General features: G+C 72.7%; 4 protein-coding genes across 4 annotated transcripts; 1 reads left to right on the top strand and 3 right to left on the bottom strand.

Moving 5' to 3' along the window:
• Positions 1-324: 324 nt before the first annotated feature.
• On the bottom strand, positions 325-3,546 carry LENG1 (leukocyte receptor cluster member 1). The gene is given in 6 exon segments (XM_087772957.1): positions 325-396; positions 399-543; positions 1,809-2,089; positions 2,200-2,301; positions 2,304-2,357; positions 3,057-3,546. Coding segments are annotated over 6 exon segments (900 nt in total). The 5' UTR covers positions 3,303-3,546.
• Positions 3,547-4,443: 897 nt separating this feature from the next.
• MBOAT7 (membrane bound acylglycerophosphatidylinositol O-acyltransferase MBOAT7) lies at positions 4,444-12,133 on the bottom strand. The gene is made up of 7 exons (XM_087772956.1): positions 12,045-12,133; positions 11,279-11,442; positions 10,545-10,757; positions 9,638-9,785; positions 7,326-7,692; positions 5,852-6,022; positions 4,444-5,169 (listed from the first exon to the last, which is right to left on the bottom strand). Exons 1-7 carry the CDS (start codon positions 12,118-12,120, stop codon positions 4,479-4,481), a joined length of 1,830 nt encoding a protein of 609 aa, XP_087629082.1. The 5' UTR covers positions 12,121-12,133; the 3' UTR covers positions 4,444-4,478.
• Positions 12,134-12,337: 204 nt separating this feature from the next.
• On the top strand, positions 12,338-15,598 carry TSEN34 (tRNA splicing endonuclease subunit 34). Its single transcript, XM_087773230.1, has 5 exons — positions 12,338-12,384; positions 13,002-13,241; positions 14,271-14,334; positions 14,761-14,964; positions 15,186-15,598. The coding sequence occupies exons 1-5, from the start codon at positions 12,370-12,372 to the stop codon at positions 15,371-15,373; spliced, it is 711 nt and encodes a 236-aa protein (XP_087629356.1). The 5' UTR covers positions 12,338-12,369; the 3' UTR covers positions 15,374-15,598.
• A 36-nt stretch (positions 15,599-15,634) lies between these two features.
• On the bottom strand, positions 15,635-21,257 carry GRWD1 (glutamate rich WD repeat containing 1). The gene is given in 8 exon segments (XM_087773204.1): positions 15,635-16,049; positions 17,242-17,439; positions 18,027-18,169; positions 18,837-18,990; positions 18,992-19,063; positions 19,598-19,766; positions 20,847-20,964; positions 21,045-21,257. Coding segments are annotated over 8 exon segments (1,377 nt in total). The 5' UTR covers positions 21,256-21,257; the 3' UTR covers positions 15,635-15,737.
• Positions 21,258-21,485: the final 228 nt, after the last annotated feature.

Here is a 21,485-nt window from a genome sequence, read left to right as displayed (position 1 = left end):
TCCCCGCCCCCTCCCCCATTCATCCCCCCCCTCTTTTCCCATTCCCCCCCCCAATATTTTGGGGTGCTTCACTCTGGGGGGGGGCCCCCAACCCCCATTTCCCCTCCCCCACCCCATTTTCCCCCTCCCCCACCCCCATTCCCCCCGACATCGGGATGGGGGAGGGGAGGTGCCCCCCCGCCCCCCAACCATCACCACCCCCCCAATATTTTGGGGTGCTTTGCTCTGGGGGTGCCCCCCTCCCCACCCCATTTCCCCTGCCCCTCCCCCATTCCCCCTGCCCCTCCCCCATTCCGCCCCCTCCCCCCACTTCGGGGGGGGGTCTCAGCGGGGCCCCCCCCGCCCCCCCCGCGCCCGGTGGGGGTGGGACTGGGAGTTGTAGGGGCGCGCGCGCGCGCCGGGGGGGGGGGCCCCCCCCCTCCCCTCCCCCTCCCCCCGCCCCTCCCCCCCCGCCGCAGCCCCTCCAGCAGCGCCCGGCTCCGCGCCCCCTCCCCCGCCTCGCGCCGCAGCCGCTGGCGCCGCAGCTCCTCCAGCGAGGGCGGCCTGCGGGGGCGATTAATTAATTAGGGGGGGTCATTAATGGCGTAAGGAATGGATGGGGTAATTAATGGGGTAATTAATGGATTAGGAAGTAATTAATGGGCTGGGTAATTGATGGGAGGGTAATTAAGGAATGGGGTAATTAATGAGGGTAATTAATGAGGGGTAAGGAATGGGGTAATTAATGGGGGTAATTAATGGGGTAATTAATGGGGGGTAATGGGGGTAAGGAATGGGGTAATTAATGGATTGGGGTAATTAATGGGGTAATGAATGGATTGGGGCAATTAATGGGTTGGGTAATGGCTGGGGTAATTAATAGATGGGGTAATGAATGGGTTGGGGTAATTAATGGGGTAATTAATGGATTGGGGTGATGGATTGGGGTGATTAATGGGGTAATTAATGGATTGGGGTGATTAATGGGAGGGTAATTGAGGGATGGGGCACTGAACGAGGGGGGTAATTAATGAAGTGGGAGATGATGACTGAAGGGGTTAATGAGTTGGAGTTAATTGGGGTAATGAATTAATGGGGGTTGGTGAATTAGGGGATTAATGAATGAATTGGGGTAATTAATGAATTAGGGAGGTTGATGAATGAATGGGAGTTAATGAACGGGGCTAATAACGAATTAGGGGGAATTGGGTAATGAATTAGGGATAATTAATTAGTTAGAAGGATTAATGAGGGGGGGTTCATGAACTGGAATTAGCGGGGTTAATGAATGAATTAAGGGCTAATTAATTAGGTGGTTAAGTAATGGAATGGGGGTAATTAATAAATATGGGGAGTTAATGAATGGGGGTTAATGAGCTGTGGTAATTAGAGGGTTAACTACGGAACTGGGGGTAATTAAGGAATTAGGGGTTAACTGGCAAATGGGGGGCGCGGGAGGGGCCACCGGAGGAGCCGGGGTAATTAACAGGCTAATGATGGCGCTTAATTAACGAAGGGTTAGGTAATGCGTGAGGGGTAATTAATAAGGGGGGAGGGAAAGGGGGGTCATTAACGGGGACATTAACGAGGGGGGTAATGGGGGGGGCATTAATGAAGGGGGGCATTAATGAAGAGGTAATTAATGCAGGGGTAATTAATGAAGGGGGGTCACGAAGGGGGTAATTAATGAAGGGGCAATTAATGAAGGGGGGTCACTGATGAAGGCGGTAATTATGGGGGGCATTAATGAAGGGGGGGTAATGAAAGGGGGTCATTAATGAAGGGGGCTATTAATGAGGGGGGTCATTAATGAGGGGGCGGGGCCTCACCCTGAGCCCCCCCGGCGGGGGCGGGGCGGCGGCGGGGGGGTCTCCGGGGCGGGGGAGGGGCGGCGCTGCGGCCGCCGCAGCCCCCGGCGGATGGCGAGGAGGGGGTCGAGGGCGGCTTTGCGCCCCTCCTCCCGCGCCGCCGCCGCCGCTGTCGTCATCGCCGTCGCCGTGACGTCATCGCCGGCGGGGGGGGGGCGCTGGTACCAGGGGGGGGAGGTCTGGGCCTCGGCCGCGCTCTGCCCCAGGTAGGTCAGCACCCCCAGCGCCCGCTCCTGCCGCTCCTGGGGGGCAGTGGAGGGTGGGGGAGGGGCCTGGGGGGAGGGGCGACCCCCCAGACCCCCCTCCCCCACCCCCCTCCCCCTTTTTCACCCACCCCCACCCCCACCCCCACCTGCTCCTGGCGTTTCTCCTCCTCGTGCTCCCGGTTGGGGGCCGCCGCCGCCCCCCCCCGTTCGTGGGGGGAGGGGAAGAGGGGGGGGGGGGAGGGGGGGGGCTGCTGCTGCCCCCTCCTCCCACCCGCGCCTTCTTCCGCAGGAGGTGGGGGCGGGCCTGGGGGGGGAGGGGCGGGGGGGCGCTCAGGGGGGGCTTTGTGCCCCCCTCACCCCCAGGATCTGCCCCCCCCGGGGGTATTTGCCCCCCCCCGGGGGGGGGTTTACCCCCATTAATGCCCCTTTTTGCCCCCCAAATGCCCCTTTTCTGCCCCCCCCCGGGTGTTTTGCCCCACAGGAGCCCCCCCCGCGGCCATTTTGCCCCCCCCCAATCTGCCCCCCCCCGGCCATTTTACCCCCCACCCCCCACGATTTGCCCCGCCCCCCCCCCCCGGGGGTGTATTTTGCCCCACACCTCCCCCCAGACCCTTTGACCTCCCTCCCCCCCAGCTTTCCCCCCTCCCCCTTCAATCTGCCCCCCCGGGGTTATCCCCCCCCCATGGGCCCCCCCCCCCGCTTTATTTTACCCCCCAAAGCGGTTTTTTGGCCCCGCTGCCCCCCTCCCCCCGCAGACGAGAATGGTTTGATCTAAGCCCCGCCCACTGCCCCAAGCCCCTCCCGCTGCCCCCAGCCCCACCCACTCCCAATCCCTTCACATGGCCCTAAACCCCGCCCCCGCCACTGAGCCCCGCCCATTTCCCGGTCCACAACAGACCCACAAGCCCCGCCCACTCCCCAGGCCCCGCCCCCGCCGCCCCAGGCCCCGCGCCTGCGCCCTTCCGCGCCGCTCCCCGCCGCCGCGCCTGCGCCCTGCGCTCGCCTCCTGCTCGGCCCTGAGCGCCCGGGCCTCCCGCTTCCGCCGCTCCGCCGCCGCCTCCGCCTCGTCCCGCCGCACCCGCGCCACGTTCTCCCGGTTCCGGACGTGCCAGGATTTCTTCGGGAGGATGTTCATGGCCGCCGCCGCCGCCGCCGCTGCCAGGCCGCGCCGAGGCCGCGCCTGCCCGCCCCGCCCGCTCGCTGATTGGTCCGAACCCCCCTTTCGCCCCGCCCCCTTCTCCCGGGGCATGCTGGGAGTTGTCGTTTCCCGCCTTTCCCGCGCCCGCCGCCGCCATCTTGAGCGCTGAGGCCCGGCCTCCCCGCTGCGGCCCCGATTTCCCTCAGATTCACCTCAAATTCACCTCGGATTTACTTCAAATCTCCCTCAGGTTTACCTCAGATGGGTTGCGTCACGTTTGCCTCATACCTACGTCAGGTTTACCTCAGAGTTCCCTCAGGTTTACCTCAGAACTCGGCTCTGAGGCGGCCCCAGGCGCCGGGAAGGGGGGGGGGGGGCAAGGTGTGAGGGGGGTTTGGGTCCATTTTGGGGGGTTTGGGTCACTTTGGGGGGGTTTGGGTCCATTTTGGGGGGGTTTGGGTCACTTTGGGGGGGTTTGGGTCGGTTTTAGGGGGTGAAGGGGCGGTTTTGGGTCGGTTTCAGGCGGTTTTGGGTCAGTTTGAGGGGGTTTAGGGTTCAGCTTTGGGGTGCGGGGTCTCACTTCGGGGGGAGGGCTCCATTTTAGGGGGTTTGGGTCACTTTGGGGGTGAGTGATCCCATTTTGGGGTGTTTTGTCCATTTTAGGGGGGTTTGGGTCACTTTGGGGGGGAAGGGGGTGGTTTGGGGGGTGGGGGCTGAGTTTCAGGGGGTTTTGGGTCCATTTGGGGGGGTTGGGTCAGTTGGGGGGGGAAGGGGGTTTGGGGGGGTCGGGGGGCTCCATTTTTGGGGGGGTTGGGGCAGTTTGGGGGTGAATGAGCCATTTTTAGGGGGTTTTGGGTCCATTTTGGGGGGGTTTTGGGTCCATTTTGGGGGCTTTGGGTTCATTTTGGGGGGGGTGGCTCAGTTTGGGGGGGTTTGGGTCCATTTTGGGGGGTTGGGGCAGTTTGGGGGCATTGGGGCAGTTGGGGGTTTTGGGGGGTGAGGGGCTCCATTTTGGGGGGGTTTTGGTCACTTTGGGGGGAAGGGGGGTTTGGGGGGTGGGGGGGGCTCCATTTCGGGGGCTTTGGGTCACGTCGGGGGTGGGGGCCCCCAAAAACGCCCACGCGGGGAGGGGGCGCGCGCGCTCCAAACCTTTATTGGTCTCCAGTTTTTAGGGGTGCTGCCCCCACCCCCACCCCCCAAACCTCTCTGAACCCCCTCCCCCCCCAGGACCCCCACCCCCCCCCAAAAAAAAACCCTTGGGGGGGGAGGGGCGACCCCCCCCCCTCCTCAATCCCTCCCCTCCCCCCCTTTCCCCCGGCTGCGGAGGGCGGGGGGCTCCCCTCCCCCCTCCATTGCGGGGTCCCCAGGGGCGAGGGGCTCCCCTCCCCCCTCCATTGCAGGGTCCCCAGGGGTGGGGGGCTCCCCTCCCCCCTCCATTGCGGGGTCCCCAGGGGTGGGGGGCTCCCCTCCCCCCTCCATTGCGGGGTCCCCAGGGGCGAGGGGCTCCCCTCCCCCCTCCATTGCGGGGTCCCCGGGGGCGGGGGGGTCCCTCCTCTTCCTCACGTGGGGGTCGCCAAGGGCGGGGGGCTGCCCCTCCCCCCCCCCCTCCTGGATTTTGGGGCGCCCGGGGGCGGGGGGCCGCCCCCCCGCCCCTCCCCCCCCCGGCCCGGCCAGGGTGGCGAGGAGGAGGATGAGGAGGGGCAGGAGGTGGAGGCAGAAGTAGACGGAGGCCCAGTAGCCCAGGGTGGCCCGGGCCTCCAGCAGCACGAAGCCCATGCACAGGTAGTCGTAGGCTCGCATCTTGAGGAACCAGTGGAGGCCGGCGGCGCAGGCGCGGCCCCGCGGGCCCAGGCGGCCACCCAGGGCCACCTCGGCCGCCCGCTCGGCCGCCAGCCAGAGCGGCACGCTCAGGAAGCTCAGGTAGTAGCCGGGCTGGAGGCCGTGCCAGTAGGCCGAGACCAGCATGGTCCAGGCGCTCCTGGGGGCGGGCGCGGGGGCTCTCCCAGTGCTCCCAGTGCCCCCTCCCAGGGCTCCCAGTGCCCCCCGGCCGCCTCCCAGTGCTCCCAGTGCCCCCCGGCCGCCTCCCAGTGCCCCCCAGTGCCTCCCAGTGCCCCCCGGCCGCCTCACAGTGTCCCCCATCCACCTCCCACTGCTCCCAGTGCCCCCTCCCAGTGCTCCCAGTGCCCCCCGGCTGCCTCCCAGTGCCTCCAGCCCTCCTCCCAGTGCCCCCCAGCCACCTCCCAGTGCCCCCTGGCCGCCTCCCAGTGCCCCCCATCCACCTCCCAGTGCTCCCAGTGCCCCCTCCCAGTGCTCCCAGTGCCCCCCATCCACCTCCCAGTGCTCCCAGTGCCCCCTCCCAGTGCTCCCAGTGCCCCCCATCCACCTCCCACTGCTCCCAGTGCCCCCCGGCTGCCTCCCAGTGCCTCCAGCCCTCCTCCCAGTACCCCCCAGTGCCTCCCAGTGCCCCCCGGCCGCCTCCCAGTGCCCCCCATCCACCTCCCAGTGCCCCCAGTCCCCCTCCCAGTGCCTCCCAGTGCCCCCAGTCCCCTCCCAGTCCCTCCCCAGTCCCTCCCAGTGCCCCCAGTCCCCCTCCCAGTGCCTCCCAGTGCCCCCAGTCCCCCTCCCAGTCCCTCCCAGTCCCTCCCAGTCCCTCCCAGTACCGCAGGGCGGGGGGCCAGCGGGCGGTGGGGCGGTGCACGTAGTGGGCCAGCCACCACTGCACGGTCATGTTCCAGCGGCGCAGCCCCTCGCGCACGCGGCGGCAGCGCTCGGTGCCCAGCGGGTCGATGGTGCGGATCGTCTCGAAGTCCCACGGCTCCGCCCCCGCCCCCCTGCGCGGCCCCGGCGTCACCGCGCGGCCCCGGCGTCACCGCGCGCCCCCGGGACCCCCGGGGACCCCCATCTCCCCCCCCCCCCCCCCCGTGTCCCCTCGTGTCCCCCCCGTCTCCCCCTGTGTCCCCACGTCCCCCCAATGGCCCCCCCGTGCCCCCCACCCCCATGGCCCCCACGTCCCCCCACCCCCAGTGCCCCCCCACGTCCCCAGTGCCCCCCAGTGCCCCCCATCCCCAGTGCCCCTCATCTCCCCCACGTCCCCAGTGCCCCCAGTGCCCCCCAGTGCCCCCAGTGCCCCCCACATCCCCAATACCCCCAGTGCCCCCCGCGTCCCCAGTGCCCCCCCGTCCCCAGTGCCCCCCACATCCCCAGTGCCCCCAGTGCCCCCCAGTGCCCCCCAGTGCCCCCCCGTCCCCAGTGCCCCCCCGTCCCCAATGCCCCCAATACCCCCAGTGCCCCCCAGTGACCCCCATCCCCAATACCCCCAATGCCCCCAGTGCCCCCCAGTGCCCCCCCACGCCCTCAGTGCCCCCAATGCCCCCGTGTCCCCCACGTCGCCAGTGCCCCCCCGTCCCCAGTGCCCCCCACACCCCCAATGCCCCCAGTGCCCCCCTTGTCCCCAGTCCCCCCCGTCCCCAGTGCCCCCAATACCCCCAGTGCCCCCCATGTCCCCAGTGCCCCCAATGCCCCCCCACATCCCCAGTGCCCCCAATACCCCCAATGCCCCCAGTGCCCCCAATACCCCCAGTGCCCCCAGTGCCCCCCCGTCCCCAGTGCCCCCCCATGTCCCCAGTGCCCCCAATGCCCCCCCACATCCCCAGTGCCCCCAATACCCCCAATGCCCCCAGTGCCCCCCATGTCCCCAGTGCCCCCAATGCCCCCCCACATCCCCAATGCCCCCAGTGCCCCCAATACCCCCAGTGCCCCCCACATCCCCAATACCCCCAGTGCCCCCAATACCCCCAATGCCCCCAGTGCCCCCAATACCCCCAGTGCCCCCCCGTCCCCAGTGCCCCCCCATGTCCCCAGTGCCCCCAATGCCCCCCACATCCCCAGTGCCCCCAATACCCCCAGTGCCCCCAATACCCCCAATGCCCCCAGTGCCCCCAATACCCCCAGTGCCCCCAGTGCCCCCCGTCCCCAGTGCCCCCCCATGTCCCCAGTGCCCCCAATGCCCCCCCACATCCCCAGTGCCCCCAATACTCCCAATGCCCCCAATCCCCCCAATACCCTCAGTGCCCCCAATACCCCCAGTGCCCCCCCCCGTCCCCAATACCCCCCGTGCCCCCCCCGGTTCCTCACGGCGGGGGGCGGGGGCAGGCCCGGGTGGGCCCGCAGCCGGGGCGGGGGCGGGCGGCGGGCGGGTACCCCCCGAAGGCGGCGGCCAGGCAGGCGGCCTCGGCGCAGAGCCAGCCCACGTAGAAGCGCATGCGGAAGGCGAAGAAGACGGGCGCCATGTAGAAGAGGCGGAAGGCGAAGGGGCGGGCGGCGAAGCCGGGCTCCCGCACCCCCGCCAGCGGGAAGAGCCGCGCCGCCGCCTCCCCCAGCGCCCCCAGCGCCGGCGCCCAGCGCACCCGCGCCAGCACCCGCCGCCAGCCCCCCGCCGCCGCCGCCGCCGCCGCCGGGCCCCGCACCCAGTCCCGGTGGGTGCCCAGCCGGTAGAAGGGGCCTGCGGGGAGAGGGGGCCGGTGGAGCCGTGGGGGCCCCTGTGGAGCCACGGGGGCCCCTATGGAGCCGTGGGGGCCCCTATGGAGCCCCAAGGGCCCCTATGGAGCCACGGGGGTCCCTATAGAGCCCTGGGGGCCCCTATGGAGCCCTGGGGACCCCTATAGAGCCGTGGGGACCCCTATGGAGCCCCAAGGGCCCCTATGGAGCCCTGGGGGTCCCTATAGAGCCGTGGGGGCCCCTATGGAGCCGTGGGGGTCCCTATAGAGCCGTGGGGGCCCCTATGGAGCCGTGGGGCCCCTATGGAGCCCCAAGGGCCCCTATGGAGCCATGAGGGTCCCTATAGAGCCGTGGGGACCCCTATAGAGCCGTGGGGACCCCTATGGAGCCCCAAGGGCCCCTATGGAGCCGTGGGGGTCCCTATAGAGCCCTGGGGGCCCCTATGGAGCCCTGGGGACCCCTATAGAGCCGTGGGGACCCCTATGGAGCCCCAAGGGCCCCTATGGAGCCACGGGGGTCCCTATAGAGCCGTGGGGGCCCCTATGGAGCCGTGGGGCCCCTATGGAGCCCCAAGGGCCCCTATGGAGCCGTGGGGGCCCCTGTGGAGCCACGGGGGCCCCTATGGAGCCGTGGGGGCCCCTATAGAGCCGTGGGGACCCCTATGGAGCCCCAAGGGCCCCTATGGAGCCCTGGGGGTCCCTATAGAGCCGTGGGGGCCCCTATGGAGCCGTGGGAACCCCTATAGAGCCGTGGGAGCCCCTATGGAGCCCCAAGGGCCCCTATGGAGCCGTGGGGGTCCCTATAGAGCCGTGGGGGCCCCTATGGAGCCGTGGGGCCCCTATGGAGCCCCAAGGGCCCCTATGGAGCCATGAGGGTCCCTATAGAGCCGTGGGGGCCCCTATGGAGCCGTGGGGCCCCTATGGAGCCCCAAGGGCCCCTATGGAGCCCTGGGGGTCCCTATAGAGCCGTGGGGGCCCCTATGGAGCCGTGGGAACCCCTATAGAGCCGTGGGAGCCCCTATGGAGCCACGGGGACCCCTATAGAGCCCTGGGGACCCCTATGGAGCCGTGGGAGCCCCTATGGAGCCACGGGGACCCCTATAGAGCCCTGGGGACCCCTATGGAGCCGTGGGAGCCCCTATGGAGCCACGGGGACCCCTATAGAGCCCTGGGGACCCCTATGGAGCCGTGGGAGCCCCTATGGAGCCACGGGGACCCCTATAGAGCCCTGGGGACCCCTATGGAGCCGTGGGAGCCCCTATGGAGCCACGGGGACCCCTATAGAGCCCTGGGGACCCCTATGGAGCCGTGGGGGCCCCTATGGAGCCACGGGGGCCCCTATGGAGCCCTGGGGACCCCTATAGAGCCGTGGGGCCCCCTATGGAGCCCCAAGGGCCCCTATGGAGCCGTGGGGGTCCCTATAGAGCCCTGGGGACCCCTATGGAGCCGTGGGGATCCCTATGGAGCCGTGGGAGCCCCTATGGAGCCCTGGGGACCCCTATGGAGCCGTGGGAGCCCCTATGGAGCCACGGGGACCCCTATAGAGCCCTGGGGACCCCTATGGAGCCACGGGGCTCCCTATAGAGCCGTGGGGGCCCCTATAGAGTCACGGGGGTCCCTATGGAGCCACGGGGGTCCCTATGGAGCCATGGGGGTCCCTATGGAGCCCTGGGGACCCCAGCCCCTATAGAGCCATGGGGACCCTGGGGGGGGGGGGCCCACACATCCCCTATAACCCCACAGGGGCCCCCCATCTCCCCCTATAGCCCCATAGGGCCCCTCACATCCCCTATAGCCCCATAGGGCCCCCCCCCCCCCGTCGCCCCCTATAGCCCCATAGGACCCCCCCCCCAATCTCCCCCCATAGGGCCCCACGCATCCCCTATGGCCCCATAGGGACCCGGTTGCCCCTGGCCCCGCCCCCGGCCCCGCCCCCGGCCCCGCCCTCACCCGTCAGCAGCCCCAGGTAGCAGTAGCTGTAGCAGAGGATTTCGACCAATCCCGGGCAGCTCTGGAGGCAGCCAATCAGCTCCTCCCCCTCCGCCGACCCCGCCCTCTTCTCCCGCAGCTCCTGCACGTCACTGGCCAGGCTCACCATCTGGGGGCGGGGCCACACCCTCACTAACCCCGCCCCTCCCCGCCGATCCCCGCCCCCAAAGCCCATAGTCACGCCCCCAGCCCGCGCCCCGCCCCTTTCAGCGCCCCAGCCTGAGGGGGCTTCGGCCCCGCCCCTTCCCCATGACACGCCCCGGCCCCGCCCCCAGGGCCCGGCCCCGCCCCTTTGGAGACCCCCTGGTGCCCTCGTGGTCCCTCCGCCCCCCCCCCAACCCCCCCGCCCCCTCCCCACCCTGAGCCCCCCCCCCAGGGCCCCCCAATTCTCCCCCAGCCCCCTCCCCCACCTCCCCCCCCAGGACCCCCCAGTTCCCCCCGCGACCCCCCAGGCCCCTCCCCACCCCATGTCCCGCCCCAGGACCCCCCATCCCCCCCCGGGACCCCCCAATTCCCCCCGAGCCCCCTCCCCCCCATGTCCCCCCCCCAGGACCCCCCAGTTCCCCCCCGCGACCCCCCCAGGCCCCTCCCCACCCCATGTCCCGCCCCAGGACCCCCCATCCCCCCCACGGGACCCCCCAGGCCCCTCCCCACCCCATGTCCCCCCCAGGACCCCCCATCCCCCCCGGGACCCCCCAATCCCCCCCAGCCCCCTCCCCACCCCGTTTCCCCCCCCCCCAGGACCCCCCAATTCCCCTCCTGGGACCCCCCCCGCCCCCAGCCCGATTCCACCCCCACCCCGTTCCCCCCCCCCGGGACCCCCCAGTTCCCCCCAGCCCCCTCCCCCCGGACCCCCCACCCCCCGCACCTTGAGGGTGAGCAGCAGCTGCAGGGCGTTGGCGTAGGGGGGGGGCTCCGGGGGCCCCCAGGCTTTCGCCGTCCGGAAGAACAGGAGGTACCCGGACGTCCAGGCCAGGGCGGGCCCCCCGCCGCGCCTGGGGGCCCACAATGCACCGCGGCTGCACCCCCACCCCCCGGGACCCCCACCCCAACCCCCCTGCACCCCGGGACCCCCACCCCAAACCCCCCTTCACCCCGGGACCCCCACCCTGCACCCCGAGACCCCAACCCCCCCCTGCACCCCGGGACCCCCACCCTGCACCCTGAGACCCCCCCAACCCCCCCCCACCCCGGGACCCCCACCCCAACCCCCCCCCGTGGCCTGGGACCCCAACTCCCCCCCCCGCACCCCAAGACCCCCCCCCCCCACGCCCTGACACCCCCACCCCAACGCCCCCCCCCATGGACCTGGGGGCCTGGGACCCCCATAAATCCCCCCAGGACCCCCCCCCCATGCACCCGGGACCCCCCCCCATGGACCTGGGACCCTCCCCCCCCCCATGGACCTGGGACCCCCCCCCCCGCATGCACCCAGACCCCCCCCATGGACCCGGGACCCCCCCCCCCCCCCCCATGGACCTGGGACCCCCCCCCCCATGAACCCAGACCCCCCCCCCCCCCCATGGACCTGGGACCCCCCCCCCATGCACCCGGGACCCCCCCCCATGGACCTGGGACCCCCCCCCCATGGCCCCAGGACACCCCCCGGCCCCGCCCCCCTTGGCCCCGCCCCCACCTGGGCAGGAGGTGCAGCAGCCCCCAGGTGCCCAGCGCCGTCAGCAGCGAGTGCAGCACGTGGGGGCCGCACGTCAGCAGCGCCAGCCCCGCCCCCACCGCCGCCCCCCCCAGCTGCCGCGCCCGCGGGCCTGGGGGCAGAGGGCAGGGGTCAGCGCCGGGGGGACCCCCGCACCCCGCACCCCCCGCCCCCCCCCAGGGACCCCCAAACCCCCAGGGACCCCCCAACCCCCCAGGACCCCCCCAGGGACCCCCAAACTCCCAGGGACCCCCCAACCCCCAGGACCCCCCCAGGGACCCCCAAACCCCCAGGGACCCCCTCAACCCCCCTGCACCCCCCAGGGAAACCTGGACCCCCCAGGGACCCCCAACCCCCTGCACCCCCCAGGGACCCCCAAACCCCCAGGGACCCCCCCCATCCCCTCTGCACCCCCCCCAAGGACCCCCCCAGGGACCTCCCCTGCACCCCCCAAACCCCCAGGGACCCCCCCCCCAATCCCCTCTGCACACCCCCCAGGGACCCCCCGACCCCCCCCCCGCACCCCCAGGGACCCCCCTGCACCCCCAAGCCCCCCAGGGACCCCCAAACCCCCCAGACCCCCCTTGCACCCCCAGGAACCCCCAGACCCCCTGGAACCCCCTGGATCCCTTCAGGACACCCCCAAATCACCCAGGGACCCCCCAGACCCCCCCCCCCCAGGGACCCCCATTTCCCCCCCCCCCCCAAACTCACCCCTTCCCTTAAAGACGAAGCCGATGGGGATGGAGCAGAGCAGCACGGCCAGGTACGTCACCTCCTCGGGCGTCATGGCGGGGGGCTGGGACCCCGGGACCCCCGGGACCCCCCTGCACCCCCGGGACCCCCCGGACCCCCCCCCGGGGCCCCCCCGCCGCCCCGGCCCCCCCCTGCGCCCCCTTCCGGGTGGTAGCGGCGGCTTAGGGGGGGGTGTGGGAGGAGCCCCGGCGTGGCCCCGCCCCCGTCGTGGGCGGGGCCACGCCGAGGCTCCTCCCACCCCTCCTAAGGGGCGGGGGCAAGCGGTGCTCGCAGCCGCGCGGCCATGGGGGACCCCGAGGTACCGGGGGGGGGGGGCTTTTAAAGGGGTCTGCGCCTTTAAGAGCGGGTGGGCTCACACCGAGGGGGGCTTGAAGGAGGCGCAGGGCCCTTTAAGGAGGGGGGGGGCGCTTTAAAGGGGTCTGGGCCTTTAAGGGGGGGGGTGGGTCCACAATGGGGGGGGGGGGTGTTTAAAAGGGGTCTGCGCCTTTAAGAGCGGGTGGGCCCATAATGGCGGGCTTTAGAAGGGGTTCTGGCCCTTTAAGATGGGTGGGCCCACGCGGGGTGGGGGTCTCGAAGGGGGCGCAGGCCCCTTTAAGAAGGGGGGGGGGCGTTTTTAAAAGGGTTCTAGCCCTTTAAGGGGTGTGGGCCCACACGGGGCGGGGAGGGGGGGGGGGGGTCTCGAAGGGGGCGCAGGCCCCTTTAAGAAGGGAGGTGGAGGCGCTTAAAAGGGGCGGGGCGCTCGCGTGGAGCCGGCGCCTCCGGTCTGGGCCCCACCGCGGCGTCGCCCCTTTAAGCGGGCGGTGGGCGGGGCTTCCGCCCTCGCGCCGCCGCCATTTCCCGGCGTTCCCCGCCGCTGAGGGGAACCAAAATGGCGGCGGCGGCTGCGGGCGGCCCCTGACGCCTCCCCTCCCCCAGCGCCCCCCGGGGCCCCCGGAGCCGCCGCCGGCCGCGCTCCGGTTGTGGCTGCAGCGGGGCCGGGTGCTGGTGTGGGGGGCGGCGGCGGCGCGGGCGCTGCGGGAGCGGCACCGGGTGTCGGGGGTGCTGGTGGGGGCCCCCCCCCGGCGGGGCCGCGGGCGCCGCCTGCCGCTGCAGCTGCTGCCCGAGGAGGCCCGGCTGCTGGCCGAGAGCGGCGCCGCGCTGCTGCTCACCCCGCCGGTGAGGGGCGGGGGGCGGGGGGGAGGGGGGCGGGGGGTGGGGGTTGTGCGGCAGCTGGGGGGCGGGGGGGGGGTTGGGGGGCAGATGGGGGGCGGGGGGGGGGAAGGAGGGGGTGGGGGGGGGGGGGGTTGTGCGGCAGATGGGGGGCGGGAGGGGGGAATGGGGGGGATGGGGGGCGGGGGGCTGGGGGGTGGGGGGGGGGTGGGGGGGCTGTGGGGCGGGAGAGGGGGTGTGGGGTGGGAATGGGGGGTACGGGGTGGTTGGGGGGCAGGAGAGGGGGGTGGGGTGGGTGTGGGGCAGATGTGGGGCGGGAGGGGGGAATGGGGGGATGGGGGGCGGGGGGTGGGAAGGAGGGGGGTGGGGGGGTTGTGCGGCAGATGGGGGGCGGGGGGCTGTGGGGTGGGGGGGATGGGGGGGGGCTGTGGGGCGGGAGAGAGGGGTGTGGGGTGGGAATGGGGGGGTACGGGGTGGTTGGGGGGCAGGAGAGGGGGGTGGGGTGGGTGTGGGGCAGATGTGGGGCGGGAGGGGGGAATGGGGGGATGGGGGGCGGGGGGGTGGGAAGGAGGGGGTGGGGTGGTTGGGGGGTGTGGGGGGCGGGGGGTGGGAAGGAGGGGGTGGGGTGGTTGGGGGGTGTGGGGGGGCTGTGGGGCGTGGGGGTGGGGGGGGTTGTGCGGCAGCTGGGGGGCAGGGGGGGCTGTGGGGTGGGGGGGATGGGGGGGGCTGTGGGGCGGGAGGGGGGTGTGGGGTGGGAATGGGGGGTACGGGGTGGTTGGGGGGCAGGAGAGGGGGGTGGGGTGGGTGTGGGGCAGATGTGGGGCGGGAGAGAGGCTATAGGGCGGCTGGGGGGTGGGGCTGGGGGGAGGTGGTTGTGGGGCAGCTGGGGGGGATGTGGGGGGGCGGGGGGGCGACTGTAAGGGATTGGGGGGGCTACAAGGGGGGCAGCCATGGGGCAGCTGGGGGGGCGCCGTGGGGCAGCGCCGTGGGGCAGCGCCGTGGGGCGGCCCCTGACCCCCCCTTGCCCCCCCCCAGCCGCTGGAGCCCAGGGTCCCTGAGCAGCCGCAGGAGGGGCCACCCCCCCGCAGGAGCCCCACAGGGGGGGGGGGGCCCCCTAGATGGGGGGGGGGGCATGTGGGGCAGAGGGGGGTGAGCTATGGGGCAGAGGGGGTGCTGGGGGGGGGAGCTATGGGGCAGGGCTTGGGGGGGCCATGGGCGCTGTGGGGCAGCGCTATGGGGCAGCAATTGGGGTGACATGGGGCCGGGAGGGCGCCGTGGGGCAGGGGGGTGCTGTGGGGCAGAGGTTGGGGGGGCCGTGGGTGCTGTGGGGGAGGGGGGTCGCCGTGGGGCTGGGCGCTGTGGGGCAGTGGGAGCTATGGGGCGGAGGTTGGGGGGGGGGCTGTGGGTGCTGTGGGGGAGGGGGTGCCGTGGGGCTGGGCGCTGTGGGGCAGCAGTTGGGGGCGGCCGCCATGGGGCGCCCCACACTGACCCCCTCCCCCCACCACCAGAGCCCCCCTCCCCCCAGCTGGTGCAGCTGCCCACGGCCCGGCCGGGGCCCCCTCCCCCGCCCCCCAGCCCCCCCCGGACCTGGCCCGCCCCTCCCCCCACTGGCCCCACGGCGGCCGCCCCGGCCACGAGCGGCGCTACCGCGTCTACCGCGACCTGTGGGGGAGGGGCCTGCACCTGACGGCGGGGGGCAAGTTCGGGGGCGACTCCCTCGTCTGCCCGGGTGAGTGGGGGGAGGGGCGGGGGGGGGAGGGGGAAATGGGCGTGGTTATTGGGGGATGCTGTGGGACAGCCCCGCCCCCTTTGTGGGGCGGGGGTGGAGGGGTTGCGGGTGGTAGGGGGTGCTGGGGGGAGGGGCGGGGGGCCAGGGGGTGATGGGGGGGGCGCTGTGGGGCGGGAAGGGGCGTGGCCGGCCCTGACCCCGCCCCTCTCCCCCCCCCCCAGGCCCCCCCGAGCGCTTCCACGCGGCGGCGGTGGCGCTGTGCCCCGCCCCGGGGGCGGGGCTGCCGCTGGGGGCGCTGGTGGCGGCCGCGCGCCTCGGCACCCACGTGCGCAAGACGCTGCTGCTCTGCTCCGCCCCCCCGGGGGCGGGGCCCGCCTACACCTCGCTGCAGTGGCGCGGCGACCTCTGACCGCGCCCCTCCCCCACCCGCGGCTCCGGTTACAATAAAACTTTTTTAATTACAGAAAATAGAAAATTTAATTGGGGGCGGGGTCACAGCCGGTAACTTTGGGGGGGGGGGCACCGCCCCCACAGAGGGGGAGGGGACTCGCTGCCCCCTCACTTGGGGGTCACCCCCTAACTTGGGGGGGGGGGGGGGGATTTGCCCCCTAACTGGGCGGGGCAAGCCCCTACCCCCCCCCCAAGTTGGGGGTCTTCCCCTCCCCCCCCCCCCCCCCAACTTGGGGGTCCCACCCTCCTCTCCCTTGGGGGGGGGGGGGTCACCCCCCAACTTGGGGGGCTCCCCCCGCCCCTCCCCCCGCCCCGCCCCCCCCTCAGACGCTGAGGGTGCGGAAGGCGGCGATGCCGGCGCGGGCGGTGGTGAGCAGCAGCCCCGGGCTCTGCGGGTGCCAGTGCAGCTCCTTCACCTCCCGCTCGCCCTGGTGCAGGAAGAGCAGCTGCGGGGGCAGGGCCGCCGCCTCCCCCTCCCCCTCCCCCGCCTCGGGGTCCCGCTCCACCCCCAGGTCCCACTGGGAGACGACGTCGTCCTCCCCCGCCGCCGCCAGCACCCCGCTCTCCGTGGGGTGCCACTCCACCGAGGTGATGGGCCCCGCGTGCTGCTTGAAGGTGGCCACGCTGGAGCCCGTCTGCGGGGGGGGGAGGGGTCACTGGGGGGGCGGGGGGCGGGGTCTGGGGGGCGGGGAGGGGTCTGTGGGGCGGGTTGGGGGGTGGGGAGGGGTCTGTGGGGCGGGTTGGGGGGTGGGGTGCTGTCTATGGGGCGGGTTGGGGGGTGGGGTGCTGTCTGTGGGGCGGGTTGGGGGGTGGGGAGGGGTCTGTGGGGCGGGTTGGGGGGTGGGGTGCTGTCTATGGGGCGGGTTGGGGGGTGGGGAGGGGTCTGTGGGGCAGGTTGGGGGGTGGGGTGCTGTCTATGGGGCGGGTTGGGGGGTGGGGAGGGGTCTGTGGGGCAGGTTGGGGGGTGGGGTGCTGTCTATGGGGCGGGTTGGGGGGTGGGGAGGGGTCTGTGGGGCGGGTTGGGGGGTGGGGTGCTGTCTATGGGGCGGGTTGGGGGGTGGGGAGGGGTCTGTGGGGCGGGTTGGGGGGGGTGGGGTGCTGTCTATGGGGCGGGGTGGGGCGGGGTCTGTGGGGTGGGTTGGGGGGTGGGGTGCTGTCTATGGGGCGGGGTGGGGCGGGGTCTGTGGGGCGGGTTGGGGGGTGGGGTGCTGTCTATGGGGTGGGTTGGGGGTGGGGAGGGGTCTGTGGGGCGGGTTGGGGGGTGGGGGAGCTGCTGGGGGGAGGCTGGGGTTTATGGGGGGCTGGGAGATCTATGGGGCTATGGGGTTGGGGAGCGATCTGGGGGGTGGGGGAGTTGGGGGCCTGGGGAAGGGTCTATGGGGCAGCTTGGGGGCTGGGAGGGCTTGGGGAGGGATCTATGGGGGGGTGGGTCGCCGTGGGTCTGGGGGGGGTCTCGCTATGGGTCTGGCCATGGGTCTGGGGGGAGGGTCTCACTGTGGGTCCAGCAATGGGGCTGGGGGTTCTCGCTGTGGGGCTGGCCGTGGGGCTGGGGGGGGGGGGGAAATGCTATGGGTCCAGCCATGGGGCTGGGGGGTCTCACTGTGGGGCTGGCCGTGGGGCTGGGGGGGGCGCTGTGGGGCTGGGGGGTCTCGCTGTGGGGCTGGCCATGGGGCGGGGTGGTCGCTGTGGGGCTGGGGGGTCGCTGTGGGTCCGGCCATGGGGCTGGGGGGAGCTCGCTGTGGGGCTGGGGGGTGGCTGTGGGGCTGGGGGGTCGCCGTGGGGCTGGGGGGGGTCGCCGTGGGTCCGGCCATGGGGCGGGGGCGGCACCTGGAGGCGGCGCAGGTCCCAGAGGCGCAGGGCGCCGTCGTCGCCGCCGCTGAGCAGGAAGGGGTCGTGGCGGCTCCAGCTGAGGACGTTGACGTCGCTGGGGTGGGCGCGGGCGACGGTCAGCTGACAGGCGCGGCTGGGCGGGGCCCGCACGTCCCACACCCGCAGCGAGGCGTCGGCCGAGCACGAGCAGAACACCTGGGGGGGGGGGAGGGGAGGGGGCGTTAGCCCAGCCCCACAGCGCCCCACAGCGCCCCACAGCGGGGGTGGGGAGATCTTACCCCAGCCCCACACCGCCCCATAGCAGGGGCGGGGAGGTTACCCCAGCCCCATAGCGGGGGTGGGGACACATTACCCCAGCCCCACAGCGGGGAGAGATGTTACCCGTGCCCCACGCTGCCCCACACCGCCCCATAGCGGGGGCAGGGAGACACTACCTCAGCCCCATAGCGGGGGTGGGGAGAAGTTACCCCAGCCCCACATCACCCCATAGTGGGGGCGGGGAGATCTTACCCCAGCCCCACACTGCCCCACATCGCCCCATAGCGGGGGCAGGGAGACATTACCCCAGCCCCACACCGCCCCATAGCGGGGAAAGACGTCACCCCAGCCCCACAGCGCCCCATAGCGGGGGCGGGGAGACATTACCCCAGCCCCACATCAGCCCCATTGTGCCCCACAGCACCCCGTGGAGGGGGGGGGAGGTGCCCCCCCAGCCCCACATCAGCCCCACAGCCCCCCGCGGGGGGAGGGGCGGTGCCCCTCCCCCACCCCCCCGGACCCACCGGGGGCTCGTTGGGCGACCACTGCAGGTCCTCCACGGAGCCGCTGTGGCCCAGCAGGGGGCGCTGGTCCACGGCCCAGCCCCCGCCCTCGCGCGGCTGCCAGAGGTGCACCCCTCCCCCGCAGTCCCCCGACAGCAGCCGCCCTGGGGGGGGGAGGGGAGACACGGGGGGGGGGGGAGGGGGTGACCCACGGCACCCCAACCCCCCACTCAGCCCCCCGCCCCACAGATCCCCCCCTTCTGCCCCACAGATCCCCCCGCTGCCCCATAGACACCCCCTACTGCCCCCCGCCCCCTTTCTGCCCCACAGAACCCCCCTTTTCTGCCCCATAGATCCCCCCAGCCCCACAGATCCCCCCCGCCCCACAGACCCCCCAGCCCCATAGATCCCCCCCACTGCCCCATAGATCCCCCAGCCCCACAGATCCCCCCCCAGCCCCACAGATCCCCCCAGCCCCACAGATCCCCCAGCCCCACAGATCCCCCCACAGCCCCATAGATCCCCCCCAGCCCCACAGATCCCCCCCAGCCCCACAGATCCCCCCGCCCCACAGACCCCCCAGCCCCATAGATCCCCCCCCACTGCCCCATAGATCCCCCAGCCCCACAGATCCCCCCCAGCCCCACAGATCCCCCCAGCCCCACAGCCCCCTCAGCCCCCCAGATCCCCCCCACTGCCCCATAGATCCCCCCAGCCCCTCCCTTTTCTGCCCCATAGATGCCCCCCCAGACGCCCCTTTCTGCCCCACAGACCCCCCCCGCCCCCCCCAGCCCCACAGATCCCAGCCCCCCAGCCCCCCGCCCCACTGACCGGGCACGGTGGGGGACCAGGCGAGGGCGAACCCCTCCCCCATGTGGCCGGTGAAGGTGAAGAGCGGGGGCAGGGCGCGGGGCTCGCGCAGCAGCAGGCCCCCGCGCCCCTCCCCCGCCGCGCCCAGCCCCCCCAGCGCCGCCAGGGCCCCCCCCCAGCGCCAGCACCTCCACGCGCCCCTGCTCCGACCAGGCCGCCGCCACCGGGGCCCCGCCCAGCTCCGCCACCTGCGGGGGAGGGGAGGCGGGGGGGGGGGGCTCCGGAGGGGGGAGGGGGTGGGGGTGGGGTCTTGGGGAGGTGGGGCACCCAAATGGGGCTGGGGGGGGGGTCGGGGGGCACCCGAAGGTGGGGGGGGGGGCACCCAAGGGGGGCTGGGGGGGTCCGGGGGGGTCGGGGGGCACCCGAGCGGGGGAGGGGGGTGGGGGAGGGGTCTTGGGAGGGTGGGGGGCAGCCAAGTGGGGGCTGGGGGGTGCAGGGGGGTCAGGGGGCACCCAAGGGGGAGGGAGGTGGGGGTGGGGTCTTGGGAGGGTGAGGGGGGGCACCCAAGGGGGGTGGGGGGGTCGGGGGGCACCCGAGGGGGGGGAGGGGTCTTGGGGGGGAGGGGGGCACCCAAGGGGGGTGGGGGGTCCTGGGGGGTAGTGGGGGGTGGAGGGCACCCAAGCGGGAGAGGGGGATGGGGGTGGGTTCTTGGGTTAGGGGCACCCAAGGGGGCTGGGGGGGGGGGAGGGGCCCCCGGGGGGCGGGGGGGGGAGGGGCCGCACCCGGATGCGGTTGATGCCGCCGTAGTGGGGCGCCATGGCCAGCAGCAGCTGGGGCTCCCGCCCCTCCCCCTCCTCCTCGCTGTCGCTGTCGCTGTCGCTGTCGCTGTCGCCGTCGCTGTCGCGGCGCCGCCGCAGCCCGTGCAGGGTCTGCATCTTCATCACCAGCACCCTGGGGGGGGAGGGGCGGGGGGGGGGGGGTTACACCCCCCCCCCCCCCAGCAACATCCCAGTTCCCCCAGTGCCCCCCCAGGAACTGCCCAGAACCCCCCCAGTTACCTCCCAGTGCCCCCAGTTACCTCCCAGTGCCCCCAGGAACCTCCCAGTGCCTCCATTATCATCCCCAGTGCCCCCATTATGCCCCCAGTACCCCCCCAGTGCCCCCATTACCCCCCAACAGCCCCCCATTACCCCCCAGTACCCGCCCAGTGCCCCCAGTCCCCCCATTTCCCCCCAGCAGCCTCCCAGTGCCCCCCATTACCCCCCAGTAACCTCCCAATGACCCCCAGTCCCCCCATTACCGCCCCATTACTCTCCCAGTCCCCCCATTACCCCCCGAGCAGCCTCCCAGTGCCCCCATTACCCCCCCATTACCCTCCCAGTAACCTCCCAGTCCCCCCATTACCCCTCCAATACCCTCCCAGTAACCTCCATTACCCCCCCAGTGCCCCCCATTACCCTCCCAGTGCCCCCCAGTGCCCCCCATTACCCTCCCAGTGCCCCCCATTACCCCCCCAGTCCCCCCATTACCCTCCCAGTGCCCCCCATTACCCTCCCAGTCCCCCCCAGTGCCCCCCATTACCCCCCAGTCCCCCCATTACCCTCCCAGTGCCCCCCATTACCCTCCCAGTCCCCCCCAGTGCCCCCCATTACCCCCCCAGTCCCCCCATTACCCTCCCAGTGCCCCCCATTACCCTCCCAGTCCCCCCAGTGCCCCCCATTACCCCCCAGTCCCCCCATTACCCCCCAGTGCCCCCATTACCCTCCCAGTCCCCCCATTACCCCCCCAGTGCCCCCATTACCCTCCCAGTCCCCCCATTACCCTCCCAGTGCCACCCAATCCCCCCATTACCCTCCCAGTGCCCCCCATTACCCTCCCAGTCCCCCCAGTGCCGCCCATTACCCTCCCAGTGCCCCCCATTACCCCCCAGTCCCCCCATTACCCTCCCAGTGCCACCCAATCCCCCCCATTACCCTCCCAGTGCCCCCCAGTACCCCCCCAGTGCCCCCAGTCCCCCGGGGCGGCTCTCACCGGTTGGCCTGGGCCGTGGGCGCCTGGGTGCCGGCGCAGAGCAGCACCGAGAGCGGCGGCTCCTCCCGCCCCTCCCCCAGCTCGTCCCGCACCACATCGAAGCTGAGGCACGGGGCACCTGCGGCACGATCGCCTCAGCGCCCCGCCGCCGCCGCCCGCCGCCCCCCGCCGCCCCCCGCCGCCGCCGCCGCCCCGCACCGGTGCCGGCGCGGTGGTAGAGCACGTAGGCCTCTTCGTCCATCACCAGCTCCTCGTCGGGGCCCAGCGGCGGCCCGCGCCCGGGCACGTAGACCCTCGGCGGGGGCTGGGCCTCGCCGCCGCCCCGCTCCTCCGCCGCCGCCGCCGCCGCCGCCTCCCGGGGCCGCTCCCGCCGAGCCGGACCCCGCCGCGCTCCGCTCCGCGCCGCCATCTTGGCTCGGAAGCGGGGCGGGGGGGGGGGGATCCACTTCCTGTCCCAGGCTCCGCCCACTTCCGGGCGGCGGTGGCGAAGGCGCTTCCGGCCCCGCCTTTTCCCGCGGCGGTGTTGCCATGGCGACGCTGCTCTTCCCCCCGCCCCCCCTGGCGTCATCCCCCTGCGCGTGACGTCACCCCCAGTGCCCCCCAGTAACCCCCAGTGCCCCCCAGTAACCCCCAGCAACC

Source organism: Nipponia nippon, unplaced genomic scaffold (assembly GCF_047370975.1).
Source record: "Nipponia nippon isolate SJK-2023a ecotype South Korea unplaced genomic scaffold, ASM4737097v1 scaffold_38, whole genome shotgun sequence".
NCBI lineage: Eukaryota > Metazoa > Chordata > Aves > Pelecaniformes > Threskiornithidae > Nipponia > Nipponia nippon.
The sequence above is the reverse complement of the archived record's forward strand: the minus strand, read 5'-3'. Positions and strand labels throughout refer to the sequence as shown.